Genomic DNA, 14,808 nt, shown 5'->3' with positions numbered 1-14,808 from the left:
GAGAATTCCTGTCTGTTTCCCAGCTTCTGATGTTTGCCCCAAATCCTTGGGGCCCCTTGGTTTGTAGACACATCGCTCCAGTCTCTGCCTTTACCTTCACACGCCATCCTTCCTGTGTGCTGTGTGTCTGTGTGTTCTGTCTGCTTCTTATCAGGACATCAGTGATTGGATTTAGGGCCCACCCTAATCCAGCATGAACTCATATCAATTTACATCTTATATCTTAATTAAATCTGGAAAGACAGTATTTCAAATGAGGCCACATTTTGAGGTTTTGGATGGGCATACATTTGGGAGAGAGGTGGGCAAGGGAAGGGGATACTACTCAGCCAAGTATAGCATATATATATATACACACACACGTATCATATATATATATATGACAATATGTTTTAATATAAATGCACCAGTAGTTAATTAGGCAAAAATAAAACCTTGGGAAGCAAAGATCTCTTTGCTTAATATTTTTAATATGCCAGAGTCAAGGATTCATTAATTTATTTATCCAAAAATCTTATGTTGATATTTTAAGATATCTAAACAAGTAGCCTTGCCTCTATTAACAAAGAAATTCTTCTAGTAAAGAAATACTGTGATAAATATCACTACTTAGGTTTAGTTATAATTTCTATGCATTTGTACTATCATTTATTATGTATTTAGGCACTGACTAGAATAAAGATTATTCAGTTAACTGTTAACAGTAACAAGTGACGTTATCTCAAATCATCATCTTCTTTTTTTTTTGAGACAGGGTCTCACTTTGTCACCTAGGTTGTAGTACAGTGGTGCAATCACATCTCACTGCAGCCTTGACCTCCCCAGGCTCAGGTGATCCTCCCACCTGAGCCCCCGAGTAGCTGGGACTATAGATGCACGCCATCATGCACCACTAATTTTTGTATTTTTTGTAGACACGAGGTTTCACCATGTTGCCCAGACTGGTCTCAAACTCCTAGGCTCAAACAATCCACCTGCATCGGCCTCTCAAAAGTGCTGGCATTACAGGTGTGAGCCACTGCACCCAGCCACCAAATTTTCTTTTTAGAACACTTTATTATCCTCTTTCTGCTTTGATGTTAACATTATTTAGTCACGTACTTGCTATGAGTAAACAAGCACTACAATTAGTGACACCAGTGGAAAGGGATTAACAGTTCTCTTAAGGTTGTAATACCCCTTCATTGACGTCACCAAAAGTGATGATGATCTCTTAACTGACATCATTGAGAGCGAACACTAAAAAGATAGTATTGATGTGCTAAGTTTATGCACTGAACACTTTAAAATAGAAATTATGAGCTAGAGTAATTTTACATAACACTAAAAATAGAACAAAAACAATTACTGAAAGAATAATGAACAGAAAGGAAAAAAGAACATTCATTGAAATACATGGTCTGGAAAAAGCCTATAATTGTTTTTATTCCGATTCTAGATTATATTTAACCAATTGATATCAATAAAAGAAACAATAACTGACAACTTATGATCCTCAAAAAGGAAGTGGGGGGAGTTTGGTGCCATGCAGTATGATAGAAATTAGTTTCAATTGTTTTCTTGTCGTAGAATTAATGTTTATAACATTTGCTGGACTGAAAATAATCTGTGGTCCTCTCCATTCTCAACTGACTTGACTTATAGCATAGGCTTTAGCATTACATTAGTGTTCTTCTTCTTCTTTTTTTTTTTTTTTTTAAGACGGAGTCTTGCTCTGTCACCCAGGCTGGAGTGCAGTGGCATGATCTCGGTTCACTGCAGCCTCCGCCTCCTGGGTTCACCATTCTCCTGCCTCAGCCTCCCGAGTAGCTGAGACTACAGGCACCTGCCACCACGCCCGGCTAATTTTTTTATATTTTTAGTAGAGACAGGATTTCACTGTGTTAGCCAGGATGGTCTCGATCTCCTGACCTCGTGATCCACCCGCCTCGGCCTCCCAAAGTGCTGGGATTACAGGCATGTGCCACCGCGCCCGGCCTAGTGTTCTTCAATTCCCTTGGAAAGTTAATATTTTTTTAGGATCCTCTAGGTCTTCTAAGCACCAGAGGAACAGCAACACACAGAAGAGACAACTTTGTCTCTGTTTCTCAGGTGCTTAGAAGACCTAGAGATAGATAGTTTAAAAATAAACAAATAGTTTAAAAATAAGCTAAACAAGTAAATACATAAGATAACATTTGACAGGCAAATGCTCCGGAAAGAGGGAGGGACAGTATAGTGATTTTGGTGGAGTTGAAGTCAGTTGTTATTTTAAATGGGAATCAGTAAAAGCTGCTTTGAGGAAGTGGCAATGAAAGAAAAACCTGAATGAAGAAAGGAAGACAGAAATGCAAATATCTAGGTATCTCAACTTCCTAGTTTCCCCATCTATAAACAAGGCAGGAGGCTGCTTTGATGATGAAATACGCAAGTGAATGAAAAGCACTTAGTTAGCACTGGCCTAGTGTGTGAAGCCACCTCTCTGGTTGTCTGTCCTTAGATGTGAAAGTGTAAAGCAGGTTAGCTTTTCATCTTGTTAACAGAAAAGTCAGTTACCAAGTTATTTCATATATGCTAGATTGAACTTACTCTTTATCTCTCCATGTCATTTCACAATTGGATCCATCTCTTAGAATTGTGGATCTGTAGAGATAGTTATTGTCACTGTCCATCTACCTCTAAATTAACTGGGCAAATAACATAATAATGCTTAGATGGCCAAATCCACATTTAATGTATCTGAAGATTTAATCCAGCATTAACATAATACTCCGCATTTTAAAATTAGCAATTTAACCAGAAGTCCCCAGAGACTGTGGCCTTGTCTTGTCAATGCCACTAGTTTGGCTGCACAGTTAATTCCATCAGAGCCATTGGACCAAGCCTTAGTGTGTGTGAAGAGAGTCCATGAGTCAATTGCCAGCACAGAATTCTTCCTGTCATAGGAAGGCAGATGATCTCAACTTTTGAGTGCATACAGTGCAGATTTCTGGTTGAATGGTTCTTGACAATAGTGTCCTCTGAAACATAATGCCTGGCCAGCAGCCAATGATTATGCCACCATACAAATCACTGTGCATCTGACGCCAGAATGCCTCTTTGCAATGGTAACAACAAGAGTTCTCAGTCCTGGTGTTCTACAAGATGTTGCTTTGGCTCTTTTATTCTTCATCAGACCCTGGAATTAAAGATTTTATTTAGGTGATTTTCAATAAATAAGTGGTGTTAGAGGGAGAGAAAAAGAGAAGTGAGGAGGTTTTTGTGTAGTTTAAGAAACAGTTTTGCTGTCTTACATTTTCCATTAGGAGAAAATCAGCCAATATTTTGAAACCTAGTTTTATTAATTGCTTAATAGATATTTTCACTTTAAATTTCTTGTATAATTATAGAACTAAAACAGCTTGGTTCAAACTGTTAGCTAATGATCCTTATATCATTTTAGTAATTGCTAGCTTCTTTCAGAAAATGTATTAATTTTGTAAGAATGTAAGGACTTTCAAATGTAAAAACAGGGATTTTAAGATTAATAAATTAGAACACAAAATGTATTTCAGATCTTATTTTACTATAACATATTATAAACCTAAGATTAGTAGAACATTCTTAAGGCATTATAATCTTTCATTTTAATTTATTTATAATTAAGTATTAAAAGTATATAGATCATACTATATAGCTGCAATTGGTTATGTAAAATAAAATATGTTATGTGAAGTGTTCCTATTCAATAGTAATTATGCACCAGTTACACTATTTAGCTCAATTTCATCTTAGACTATGAAATTTCCCCTTGATTTTACATACCAGCTTTTTCTAGAAATAACTATTCATAGGATTTTCACATTAAACAAGTATACCTAAGCATCTTATTTGATAGGAATAGTCGTGGCTCAAGATGAAGAAACACATAGAATCCCAAATATTATTCATGACAAGCATTAAACAGCAAAAGTAAAAGAAATATGTTTTCCAGTGAAGCCAAACTTGCCAGCATTTTCTTTTTTTTTGGTTGGTTGGTTTTCATTTAGTAAAATATGTTCTTTTCTTACAAACTGGGTATAATCATTAGCCAGTTACAAAAGCTGTAAGAGTCTTTTTTAAATATGGGTAGGAATTCATAAAAGAAGATAATTTAAAATGTTTCTTATGGTTTGAAAGTGCCTTCCAAATATTCATTAAACATTTAAGTGAGTAAATTTGTAGAATATGTTTCTGACATTGGCACTGGTTCTGTGGCATTTCTCTGATCAGATGGAAGTGCTATGTGTTATGCAGAGTGCATGCAGTTCATTCATGCATAAACAATATCATTTTCATAAATTAAATCCTCCCCTGCAGAAGGAACATCTGTGCCTGCCTTTGAATAAAAGATGGTGGCATGTGAGTTACTCCTTGACTGACTGAAAGAATCCCTATGTTTTAGAATGAAGTTCTATTGGCAAAATGGAAAAACAAAACAAAACAAAACAAAAACCTAACTTTCAGTGTTCGTTTCTACCTTACAAAAGATCACAGTCTAGATTTTCCTGTTTGCTATTTTGAAAGCTGGAATTCCTAAAATGTCATTCTTTTATTTCTTCTCTTCACTACAGTAACAGATTTTAGTTTGCATGAAGATGTCTAATTTTAACTGCAGGTGAAATTGAGCTACTTAATAGATTAGATCAGATCTGAATGTTCACTTCATTACCTCCTATGCTGGAAGACTGGTAGTATTCAACTATCATATCAGTATTATGTCTCTTAAAGTAAGAACAGTGAGAACAATCCAGGATATAGAAGCAACAGCTTGATTCCAAAATAACAACTCTGATTCAGTTGGAATGAGATTGCTGCATTTTAGATAAAGTTGGGACTAACTTAAAAGTATTTCTGTCATGTGATGAAGGCAGATAGAAAACATGTTAAAATAATATATTTTAAATTGCTCTCAAACATTTTTTTAACGTCGAAGTATTCCTTACTGCTACTGTCACAGCTTGACGCAGCCTCATTGGCAATGTTATTAGTATGGCTAATTGTTCCTGTCCATTACATTACTCACATTTTTCTGGAGCAGCTTGCTAAATGAGGTCAGCTTTCTGGAACCCCTAAATCACCAATGAGAAGGAGATTAAAGGAACAAGCTTGGGAAGGGGGGTAGTCATCCAATGTGGCACCCGAATCAGAGTAGAAACAATGGAGTTACTAATGACAGTAATCAGAGCACCACGGTAGAGCCAGGGCACAAGTGCCAAAATGATATTCCCTAGGAATCATGACTGTCAGTCAGTACATCCAGAGGAAAAGAAATGCCAAACTCTTTTTTTTTTTTTGAAGTGGACGTAACAATAGACAGAATCTTCCATAAGTTTTTCCAGTGAGTTGTGTTCATGAAACAACAGAATAGTGCCCCAAAGGGTGGGGGGAGGGGGGAGGAAATAATTACACCTTCCTAAAATACGGTACAAATAGTGTGTTCTTCAGTACAAATAATCCATTATGCTTTTTCATGGAAAAATGATGGAAATCATCACAAGATGTTTATAGAACAATTATAAAATGTTACTTCTCTTGGCTTCTTTAACTCATTTCCCTTTGGTACTTTCCAAAAGTATATAAATTTCTCTGGGACAGTACTATTTGCGAGATAAAACTGTTTAGTTCAGAAAAATGTGCAGATAACAGAACACCAAGAAAATAGTAATGTTTTATATGTCTTAAATGTATAGACAAACTATGCTGGGATACTTTTTTATGTCTTGTTTGTTAATAATTAATAAAATCCACCTTTTTAAAGAAAGAAATAGAAGAAAACATGTAACAATCATTTTTAAAAATGGAAATAAAAAGCCTAAAGGCTAAGCTACCTAAAACAGAGAAAAAACACACTGTTTGTACCTCTGTCCAGTCCCATATTCCAAATAATGAAATATCAATTAGGTCTTTTCATTATCTACAAAGAGCTGGTGATTCCCTGTGCAAGATAAACAGACAAGAACATATGCCAAGGTAAACCTTTCTTCTTTTCTTTTATTCTACATGAAGTGTTTAGTAGTTTTTAACTCAGCAAAAAAGAGACTATTTTCCCCAGAAATGAAAACAAAATCCCTTTAAGAAGAAATGCAACAATTGCTCTCACTTTCAATACTATTTTATTGCAACTGGATGAATGTTTTCTAAATTGTGCATTACACCATAATATACAGGATTACAAACAAAATTACAGTACAGCTCGATTCCAGTGGTACCAGCATCACATCTCAAACAGCACTTATTCTGGACTGCATTTTACATGCAATAGCTATTGTTCTAATTATGAATTAAATGGTTTGAATTTATTTAAGCTACTGTACTAATTGACTACAATAGATATAAATCCCAACATTAACAACCTGATTAGATTTAGGCTCAGATTTATTACATGAATATATGACAAACCACCATTTTTGTGACTATGTATAAAATCATGCATTTATATTTTCTGGAAACATCAATAGCTTCAGATTCTCTGTAAAATCATGGAATGCAAAGGAGTAAAAGACTAAAAAGTAACAGTGCAAATTGTATGTGATAGTCAAGCAGCTTTTGATTTAAAGAAGGGTATGTTGGCATTTATTTATAATATGTATATACAAGCTTGTGCAACTAATGTGTTGAATTGATATGTTTTGATAGGGAATGCATCTCTTAATTTTTTATTCTCTTGAAAATTATGATTCTGGTTTATATTTTAGGGAGAGGGAAAGACTTTAAAGTGAAATGAATTGCTCAAATTGTGCAATTTTTTTTTTTTTTTTTTACAATTAGAGAGGAAAGAAGTGCTAAGGCAACACAATAACTTTCTAAGCACTTTTCTGCTGGTTTAAATTAGTTAAATTATTTTGTATAAATTAGATATAATTCTACTTTTCTGATATGTATAAAAATTGATGAAGCTGCATGGTTTTAAAATAGGAAATTCACATTATAAAAAGTCATTAAAAATTCTGTACAAAATCACAACAAAATAATTCAGCATGGGAAAGGTAACAAGTAGTAAAATGCTGGTTGAAAAATATATATTTATATATATTTTAATTGGCCCATTACTAGTTTAAAAATTGCATAGTTCCTAATTATTGCTTGTGATTTTGTTATCCCGATCAGATAATTAATACGATCTGAATACAGCTACACCAAATTCGTGGTGCATTTCTTTAACTTTACTGTATTTTTTTTTAAAATAGAAGAGCTATAGAAAATAATACATAAGGTGAACAGGAACTTTGATCCCCTGTTTCTTCCAAAGGCAGTAATGACAATAAATACATATATCACTTGAAGCTTGGAGTATTTGCACTTTGCAGCAGTAGTACCCAAAGGGCTGCCTTTTGTAAACACGACAGTCACTGTAAGCACAGTGGGTTCGTTTCCCAGAAATGGTGAAACTGGCGTGCCTCTAATCATGAAAGATGGCATTGAGCTGGGCACTCATGACTCGCTCATGATGTGAATGGCTATCGAAGGACATAATATTGTCTATGGGGATCTCGCAGCGAGGGGCAGCGGTGCCCGAGAAGATTGATCCGTGGCTTTGGGCCCCTGCCAGGGTCGCTGCAGGATAGTGCATGGTAAAGGCATAATTTTTCTCAAACTCGGCGGACGGTTCGTGTTTGAAAGAGAAGTTGCCATTGATGCTGAGCGGCGGGCTGAGGGGTCCATCAAAGGAAGGGCTGGTGCAATCAGTCAGAGGGCTTTCAAAGAAGGGCTCCAGCGCTGCGCTGTAGGCGTGCGGCGGCGGCTTGACGTGGAAGACATGGGAGCTGTCCATGGTGCCGTAAGGCGGACTGGGCAGCCCAGGCGACTGGTAGGAGTAGGGGTGTACAGGGAAGGAAGCGCTGGCCGTCGGCAGGTGCGGGGGCATGTCCTGGTTCTGTTCAGGCAGAAAAGTCCGAGGATTGAGTTGCAGGCAGCCTGCAACCAGGTTGGTGGTGGGTTGGGATAAGCCCTTGCAAAGGGTCTGAACGAAGGAGACCAGGTCTGGGCTTTTGCCTGAGCGCAGGATCTCCGACAGAGCCCAGATGTAGTTCTTGGCCAAGCGCAGAGTCTCGATTTTGGACAGCTTCTGCGTCTTAGAATAGCAGGGCACCACCTTGCGCAGGTTGTCTAGGGCCGCGTTCAGTCCGTGCATGCGGTTGCGCTCCCGGGCGTTAGCCTTCATGCGTCTCAATTTAAAACGCTCCAGGCGAGCCTTGGTCATCTTCTTCTTTTTGGGGCCGCGTCTCTTGGGCTTTTGATCGTCATCCTCCTCTTCCTCTTCTTCCTCCTCTTCCAGGTCCTCGTCTTCGTCCTCCTCCTCTCCCCCATTCCTCAGTGAGTCCTCCTCTGCGTTCATGGCTTCGAGGTCGTCCTCCTTCTTGTCTGCCTCGTGCTCCTCGTCCTGAGAACTGAGACACTCGTCTGTCCAGCTTGGAGGACCTTGGGGCTGAGGTTCGCCCATCAGCCCACTCTCGCTGTACGATTTGGTCATGTTTAGATTTCCTACATTCAACAGGGTAGAGGCAAACAGAAAGAAAAGGAGAAAAACGCTATATTCAAAAGCCAGATACGCCTTCAGCTTCCACTCCCTCAATCTGTACAAATGCTTGAGAAAAGTACCTGCCCATTACAAAATGAATGCCTCCGAGAAAAAGTTAAATGCAGTGTTTTATAATGGCGCGTGCGTGTGCCCCGCTGGTACGTAGGAGTGAGGACAGGACTGGGGGAAGGCAGTGAATATGTATATGTGTACACCACTCACGCATATGTGTTTGTATCCTAGTGATTAACTTAAATGTGTTTATGGTGGTTGCCTGACAAGATAATGTGTGTGGAAATGACTGTACATTTCAGTGACTTCATGTTTATCCAAATGTGTTCAAAGTCACTCACAACTACACACACACGCACACACACACACACACACAAATGAGCTGAAAAATCACACATTCTGCTTCCATTTTTGTCCTGGCTTCTAGGTACTTAGCGATTTAAGTTGAAGAGCCATTGCGCAATTTACTAATACTGGCAGCGATTTTTAAGAAGATTACACAGACGGGATACTGAAGAGCAAATGCAGAAAGGAGGAAAAATAGTTTCCGCCAAATTGTTCCACCATCAATGTAACATTTGGCAACAAAAGTGGACAGGGTCTTCCACCCCTCCCTCGCCTTTCTTTTCTTGCCTTCCATCTCTGGCCCGACGCTGAATTTCCACCTTGTACAAAAGCGCTAGCTGCAGGGCGAGGGCTGGGGGCGCGGCGCAGAGCGCTCTCCCACGCGCCGGGGATCAGGTGCGGAAGGCTCCTCTCTAATAAACAGCCCATTGAAAGGGCCGCCCGCTCTTTATTGAGGCTTTTCAAAGTTCGCCTCAAACCTCCCTTTAAAAAATTGAGTAATTATAATGGTCAGCGATTGGCAACCGCGAAGTTGCTGCTTCTAATAAGGAAAATAAAAAGCCGTTAGTAAAACAACTGCATTTCTGGCTCCAGTAGTGGCTGCTGGGGACTTGGCCGCCTCTGGAGCGGTAACAGGTAGCAGGAGTGAGTCCCTCTCCCTTTCTTCACTTTCCCCCCTCTCAACTAAACTATCTCTGAACCTGATTTATTTTCCATGGTGTGAATACTCAAGGTATCCATGTCGCTTTCATTCACTGAAAACACAGCTTGACACTCCTAATATGCGTAAAATACATGCACACAAAATATATATTGATAACACAGCTTTTTTTTTTCTTATTGTAAGAAGTGAGAAAATGAAGTCATTATTGCTTTTGGGACTTTAAAATCAGCACTAGCAGATAATCATAATTACTGTGTATTCTTTTAAAAAATCCAAGCTCCTATGCTATCCACAAAAGAAACCCAAATTCTTAAAATTTAAATTAGAAAGCCTGCAGGGGGTACTTGAGTGACACGACTCATTATGTGTGAGTACTTATGGGCAATTATGGAGAGGGATGCTGGTCTCAACACACATACACACGCTCGCAAACGCACACATACAGAATATGTAGGTGCATCAGTCTTCAGTTATTGCTTCTATTCTAGGGCAAAAAAATGAAATAATTGTAATTACCTTTGTTGTTAGTAGGTCCTGAGCAGTGAAAGTCTCATAACCCTGGGGCCTCCGGACGCCGTGCCTCCTGCGTGGGCGAATTCCTCGTGTCCTGGCCGCGCGGGCGCTCAGGTTATATAGCCCAGTTAGTGATGCTAAGCGCGGGCGGGGCTGCTAGCTGAGGAGCTAGCAGGTCTCTGCGCCTGCCGCCTGCGCACGCGTCCAGGCTGTGCGCTCCCGGTTCTCCCCTCCTCCCCACTTCTCCCCACGCCTTGCTTGTCTCCCGCCCTCCTCTGACAACCGCTCCCCTCACCCTCCACCCCTACTCCCGCCCCTTCTCCTTCCTCCCCGGCATGCGCCATATGGTCTTCCCGGTCCAGCCAAGAGCCTGGAACCACGTGACCTGCCCATTTGTATGCCGCGGAGCGCTCCATTCCGGCCCCTTTGTGGCCAGAAGAAAGTGGCCCATCTGTCGCCAGTTAGAGACTCCGCGGACCTGTTTTTACCCGCAGGAGAGATTAACCCTTTCAGGCGGCAGAAGGGACAGGGGATAGAGGGGGGAGGGGATTTGAGGGAAGGAAGGGAAAAGCTAATGTTGAGTTGGTCTACATCAGAGAGAGTGGCCTGCTTTCACGCCGGAAGTAGGGCAGAGGTGAAAGAGGCAGAAGCGGGGAGACTGAGGCACGCAGTGAAGAGTCCTCGCTCCTTTCGATTTCTTGTCCTGGCACTGGCATCCAGAGCAGCATGACTCCCTGCCCTGTCTGAAAGGCCCATCCCTTGGCTTCTTCTCCTTGGCAGACGCTTTGATCATTCGCGCCAACGGATGGCTTCTCCTAATCTCCTTCGGCCCCTCTAAGCAAACATATACGCCATATAAAAGCGGCTTCTTCTGTAAACGCAGCGTTGAGATTAGTTCCCCATCCTCTCTAACCGGATCGTCCTCTCCCAGTTCCTTAAGTACAGAAAATTTGTACTTGCCATTCTATCCCTACCATACGTTCAATCCTTCGTGTCCTGACTCTCAGCTACCACTGTCCCTCCAGACCCTCTCACTACGTCAGTCCCTACCTCCATCCCCAGGATCTTGTCCTCAAAGCGAGCTAGTTCTCTCGAGGAGGCCTTGGCTCCATTGGCCTTTGCGCTTTCTTATGTGGGAGCTGGGGGCTTCTTTGACGGTTGGATTCTGCCTTTTAGCCATGGCCACTGGGTTGCTGCAAAAGGCACCTCCTCTCAGCCAGTCCAGGGCGCTTCCAGTTACCTGGCCAGCCCGCCCTGCATGGCCTCGGCTCTCTAGTCCAGGCATTGACCATGAGTACGGTGGTGGACACCTCGCCACAGCCGGACCTGCGCCTTGCTCCCCTCAATCTCGGGTCTGTATAAGATACTTGATTCAGACAAGCCTTTTCAAAGAGAAGATGCAATGGGCCTGTGTTGAACGGGTCTTTCCGATTGATTTCTTTCTAGAAATGCCTTTAGCACAACCCCGGGAAGGATTAATGGCTGCGAACTCCTCCAGACTTCAAAGCCTCTGATTTGAAACTCCCACCTTGTAGGTCAAGCAAAGACCACAGAAATTCCCGATCAGTTCCGAAAGAGCCACACTGTTGCCTAAATAGCAATTCTTTACTCTTTTCGAATAAGCGTTTTCCAGAATAGATTTTTTAAAAAAGAAAGAAACTGGCCTATCTACTCGTTCTTTCCCAGCTTTGCCCCAATCCTTCATTAACTAACTCCTAACCCCCTCCCAGACCTGAAGCCCTCTGCAATAAATACCTCTTACGTGAATTGCTTATTTAAAGGCAATTACACTAAATATCCCTCGAGTTTGCAAACAGTGTCAGGATTGAGCGGCTGGACTGGGGTGCATCTGGAAGAGGGTGGGGACAGGAGGAGAGAGTGGGGATAGAGGAAGAGGGTCCTAGCCAGATCGCCGGTGTCTGAAGGTGGCAGGTGCAGCCTTCCCTGCACAGTACAAATCTAAAAGGGGAAGAAAGGAGTTGTGCCACCGAAGCGTGGTGTGAATCGTTGTGGGGTTCCGGAGTTTTGCTTGCTTTTCTACATTCACTCGGCTGACAAAGCACATAGGGGAGGATAAAATAAGTCATCCAGGGGCCTGGTCCTAGGATTTACCCCTGTACTCTATGTATCTTCAGTGTTGGGCTAAAACTCGAGGGCGTCAGAGTACTAGCCCTTAGAAGGTAGTACACAGCCTGAGGTCTGAGGACATTTGCGGCAGGGCCAGGTTAAGTGCTGCCCCTCGCCCGGCAGCTGCCCCGACTGGCAGCACACCGTGCTGCAGGCATATGGAACTCGTGCCTAGGCTCTCATTTTTCCAACTTTGGGGAGCTCCGGAGGAGATCTGGGGATGGAGTAGGAGAAAGGACTCCATCTAACCTCGAGGTCAGTGGTAGCCTAGTGGTCCCTCTGCTAAATTCTTGTCCTCACCCCCAGAAAGCAGAAACTTCTCCAGTTCGCGACATCCTGTGCAATACAGGAGAATTATGGTGGAGTCAGATGTTCTTGGGCAAGAGGGACGCCCGAGTATTTTGCCAGAAGTAGACTCAAATGCTTAAAGTGCGGGAATTACTAGTCTGTTTCCTCCTCTCCCCTTGATAAATTCATTTCTAATCCCACTGCGCGTTGTTCGCTCAGGACTGGGGATTTTTACAAAGGAAAGGCCACTCCAAGATGTTTCAGAGACCGGGCTGAGGTTGGGTCTCACGGTGGCTGTCACTGGGCTTTCCAACCTGCAGGGCTCCGATGTGACCCTCCTCCGCGCGGATAATTTCGACCCAGAGCGCCGGCATCGCGACTCTCAGCCAGTGCCCGCGAGGCTCCCGGGAGATGCAGGGTAGTAAGACCCTAAAGCGAGGAGCCTGGACCACGGCCTGGATTGAGGTGCGTTTTGTTTGGGGTTGAAGGCGCGAGAAATTGGGGCGAGAGAAGAGTCAGCCGGACGCCGGGAGAGGACAGAGCTGAAGGCGCGGCGGGGCTTAGTGCTGAGGACCGTCTCCGCTGCCCCGCCCCGCCTCCTTATTTTCTTCTCTTTGGACTTGTTTGGACGGTTGCACACTTTTCCCCCTCCTGATTCCCTAAGTTTTTTCTCTCTCCCCTCGCTGCCAGTTAGCCGTACTTCCCCAGCTCCCGTCCCTACTGGGCGCTGCAGGCTACCCAGCGGCACGCGAACCGCACGCGCGGACAACAAAAGCCGCTTTCATGACTCACTGCCCTCGAGCAATGCCCCAAATCTGCCGCCTCCCGGGTCCCCGCTCTGAGCGCGCGGCGAGGGCCGGGCGTCCCGACCGTTACAGCGGCAGCCGGAGCGCCTGCGGGAAGGGGGGCGGGAGGAGGCGCGTGGCCGGGGGTGGGGAGAGGGGAGTGGGCCCGGCGGAGGGGAAGGGGGAGGGGTGTGGAGGGATGGGGGTGGGGAAGGGATGGAGGCGTGTGGCCCGGACGTAGGGGGTGGGAAGCCTGTGGCTGGAGGCGAAAGCGGGGGTCGGGAGGTGGGGGGCGAAGCATTCACAGGGCCAAGATAAAGAGCAGGGGCCGGGCCGGCGTCCCTGGCGGTGACCTGTTTCTCAGGGAAACAGATGCTAGCTCTTGCAAAGGGAGGTTTGCGTTCAATGAAAGGATCAAGTGTGGCCAGGGCAGCCCGGCCGACCTCGAGAGGTTCCCGCGTCCTCTTCCCGCCCTAACTAGGAGGGGGATGTCGGGGCCTGGGCGCGTTCCAGGGGTGGGAGAGAGGGGTGAGGGGGCCAGGTGGCCGAGGGGCCCGCGAGACCGTGGGGCGCAGGGGCGGCAGGAACGGAGGACTGAGAGCTGCAGGTCCTACATAGGCCGGGTAGCTTGGAGGCTCTTGAGAGCTTCGGGGGGGATGGAGGGGGGTTGATGCGGGTTCTGAACAGACCGCCGACGCGGCGCCTGCGCCCCGGGGGAGGCAGTTGGGCTCCCAGGTCCTGGCCTGAGGCTGGAGCTGCCCAGGCTCGACAGGCAGGCGACCCAGGAGAGTCAAGAGCAACGAGAGACGCTATTAAAATGCCTCGCCGTCGCCCCGAGCGCAAAACCCATCCTCCCCAAATCTCCAGGGCTTGCGGCATAATCTTAATTAAGATAATTGATTCATATTGCACCTGCGAGAACGGAAAAAATTGATTTCAACCCCCAACCCCACAAATTGCTTAGAGCTATTGGATGGAGCACGACGCGACTGTGATCTGGGGAGTGATTTAGTGCCGGGCTTCCCCAGCTCGGCCTGCCTGGGCCTTTTTATTTATTATTTATGCCCTCCCGGTCCCGACGGGGCCTTGGTGGCTCCTTTCTCGGCTCCCACAGACCTTGGGAGGACTTGTCTCTGATTCCCTGTCAGGATCGAGAGGCTTTCCTGAAACCATCTAACACGCAGAACCAACAACGTAAAATCAACTCAGTAGGAACATCTTGGCAGGCGTGGGTCACGGGCACAATTGCTGAAGGCCTCGTGCGTCCGATGCCCTGTGTGTGCAAAAGTGTGTGATTCCACTTGAATATACGTGTGTGAATCCGTGTGTGTGCAAGATTATGTGAATGTGTGTGCAAATCGTGTGTGCATATAAATGATTGTTAGTGTGTATGTGAACATATGAGTGTGTGCAGGTGTGTGTCAATGAATGTGAATGTGTATGTGAGTGTGGGCATAAGTGGATGGGTGTGCGAGTGTCCGTGAGTGTATGTCCACGGTCGCACCTGCTCTCGGGAGAGGAGCATGAGCAGAGGGCGCACACCTGTTTCCCGGGGA

General features: G+C 44.2%; 2 protein-coding genes across 8 annotated transcripts in view; one reads left to right on the top strand and one right to left on the bottom strand.

Moving 5' to 3' along the window:
• Positions 1–14,808, top strand: part of ITPRID2 (ITPR interacting domain containing 2) — a 424,384-nt gene that overhangs the window by 153,289 nt on the left and 256,287 nt on the right. The gene's annotated exons all lie outside the window — the stretch shown is intronic.
• The window catches only part of NEUROD1 (neuronal differentiation 1), a 1,109,848-nt gene continuing 1,100,778 nt past the window's right edge, over positions 5,739–14,808 (bottom strand). For all 7 annotated transcript variants that reach the window (XM_050750581.1, XM_050750582.1, XM_050750584.1 and 4 more), the window contains exons 2-3: positions 10,056–10,143; positions 5,739–8,481 (exon numbers count right to left, since the gene is read on the bottom strand). In XM_050750581.1, the coding sequence (XP_050606538.1) occupies positions 7,400–8,470 (1,071 nt within the window). In that variant the 5' untranslated portion in view covers positions 8,471–8,481; positions 10,056–10,143 and the 3' untranslated portion in view covers positions 5,739–7,399. The remainder of the gene's footprint in view (positions 8,482–10,055; positions 10,144–14,808) is intronic.

The sequence above is a fragment of the Macaca thibetana genome, chromosome 12, assembly GCF_024542745.1.
Source record: "Macaca thibetana thibetana isolate TM-01 chromosome 12, ASM2454274v1, whole genome shotgun sequence".
In the NCBI taxonomy this organism is placed as follows: Eukaryota; Metazoa; Chordata; class Mammalia; order Primates; family Cercopithecidae; genus Macaca; species Macaca thibetana.
The sequence above is the reverse complement of the archived record's forward strand: the minus strand, read 5'-3'. Positions and strand labels throughout refer to the sequence as shown.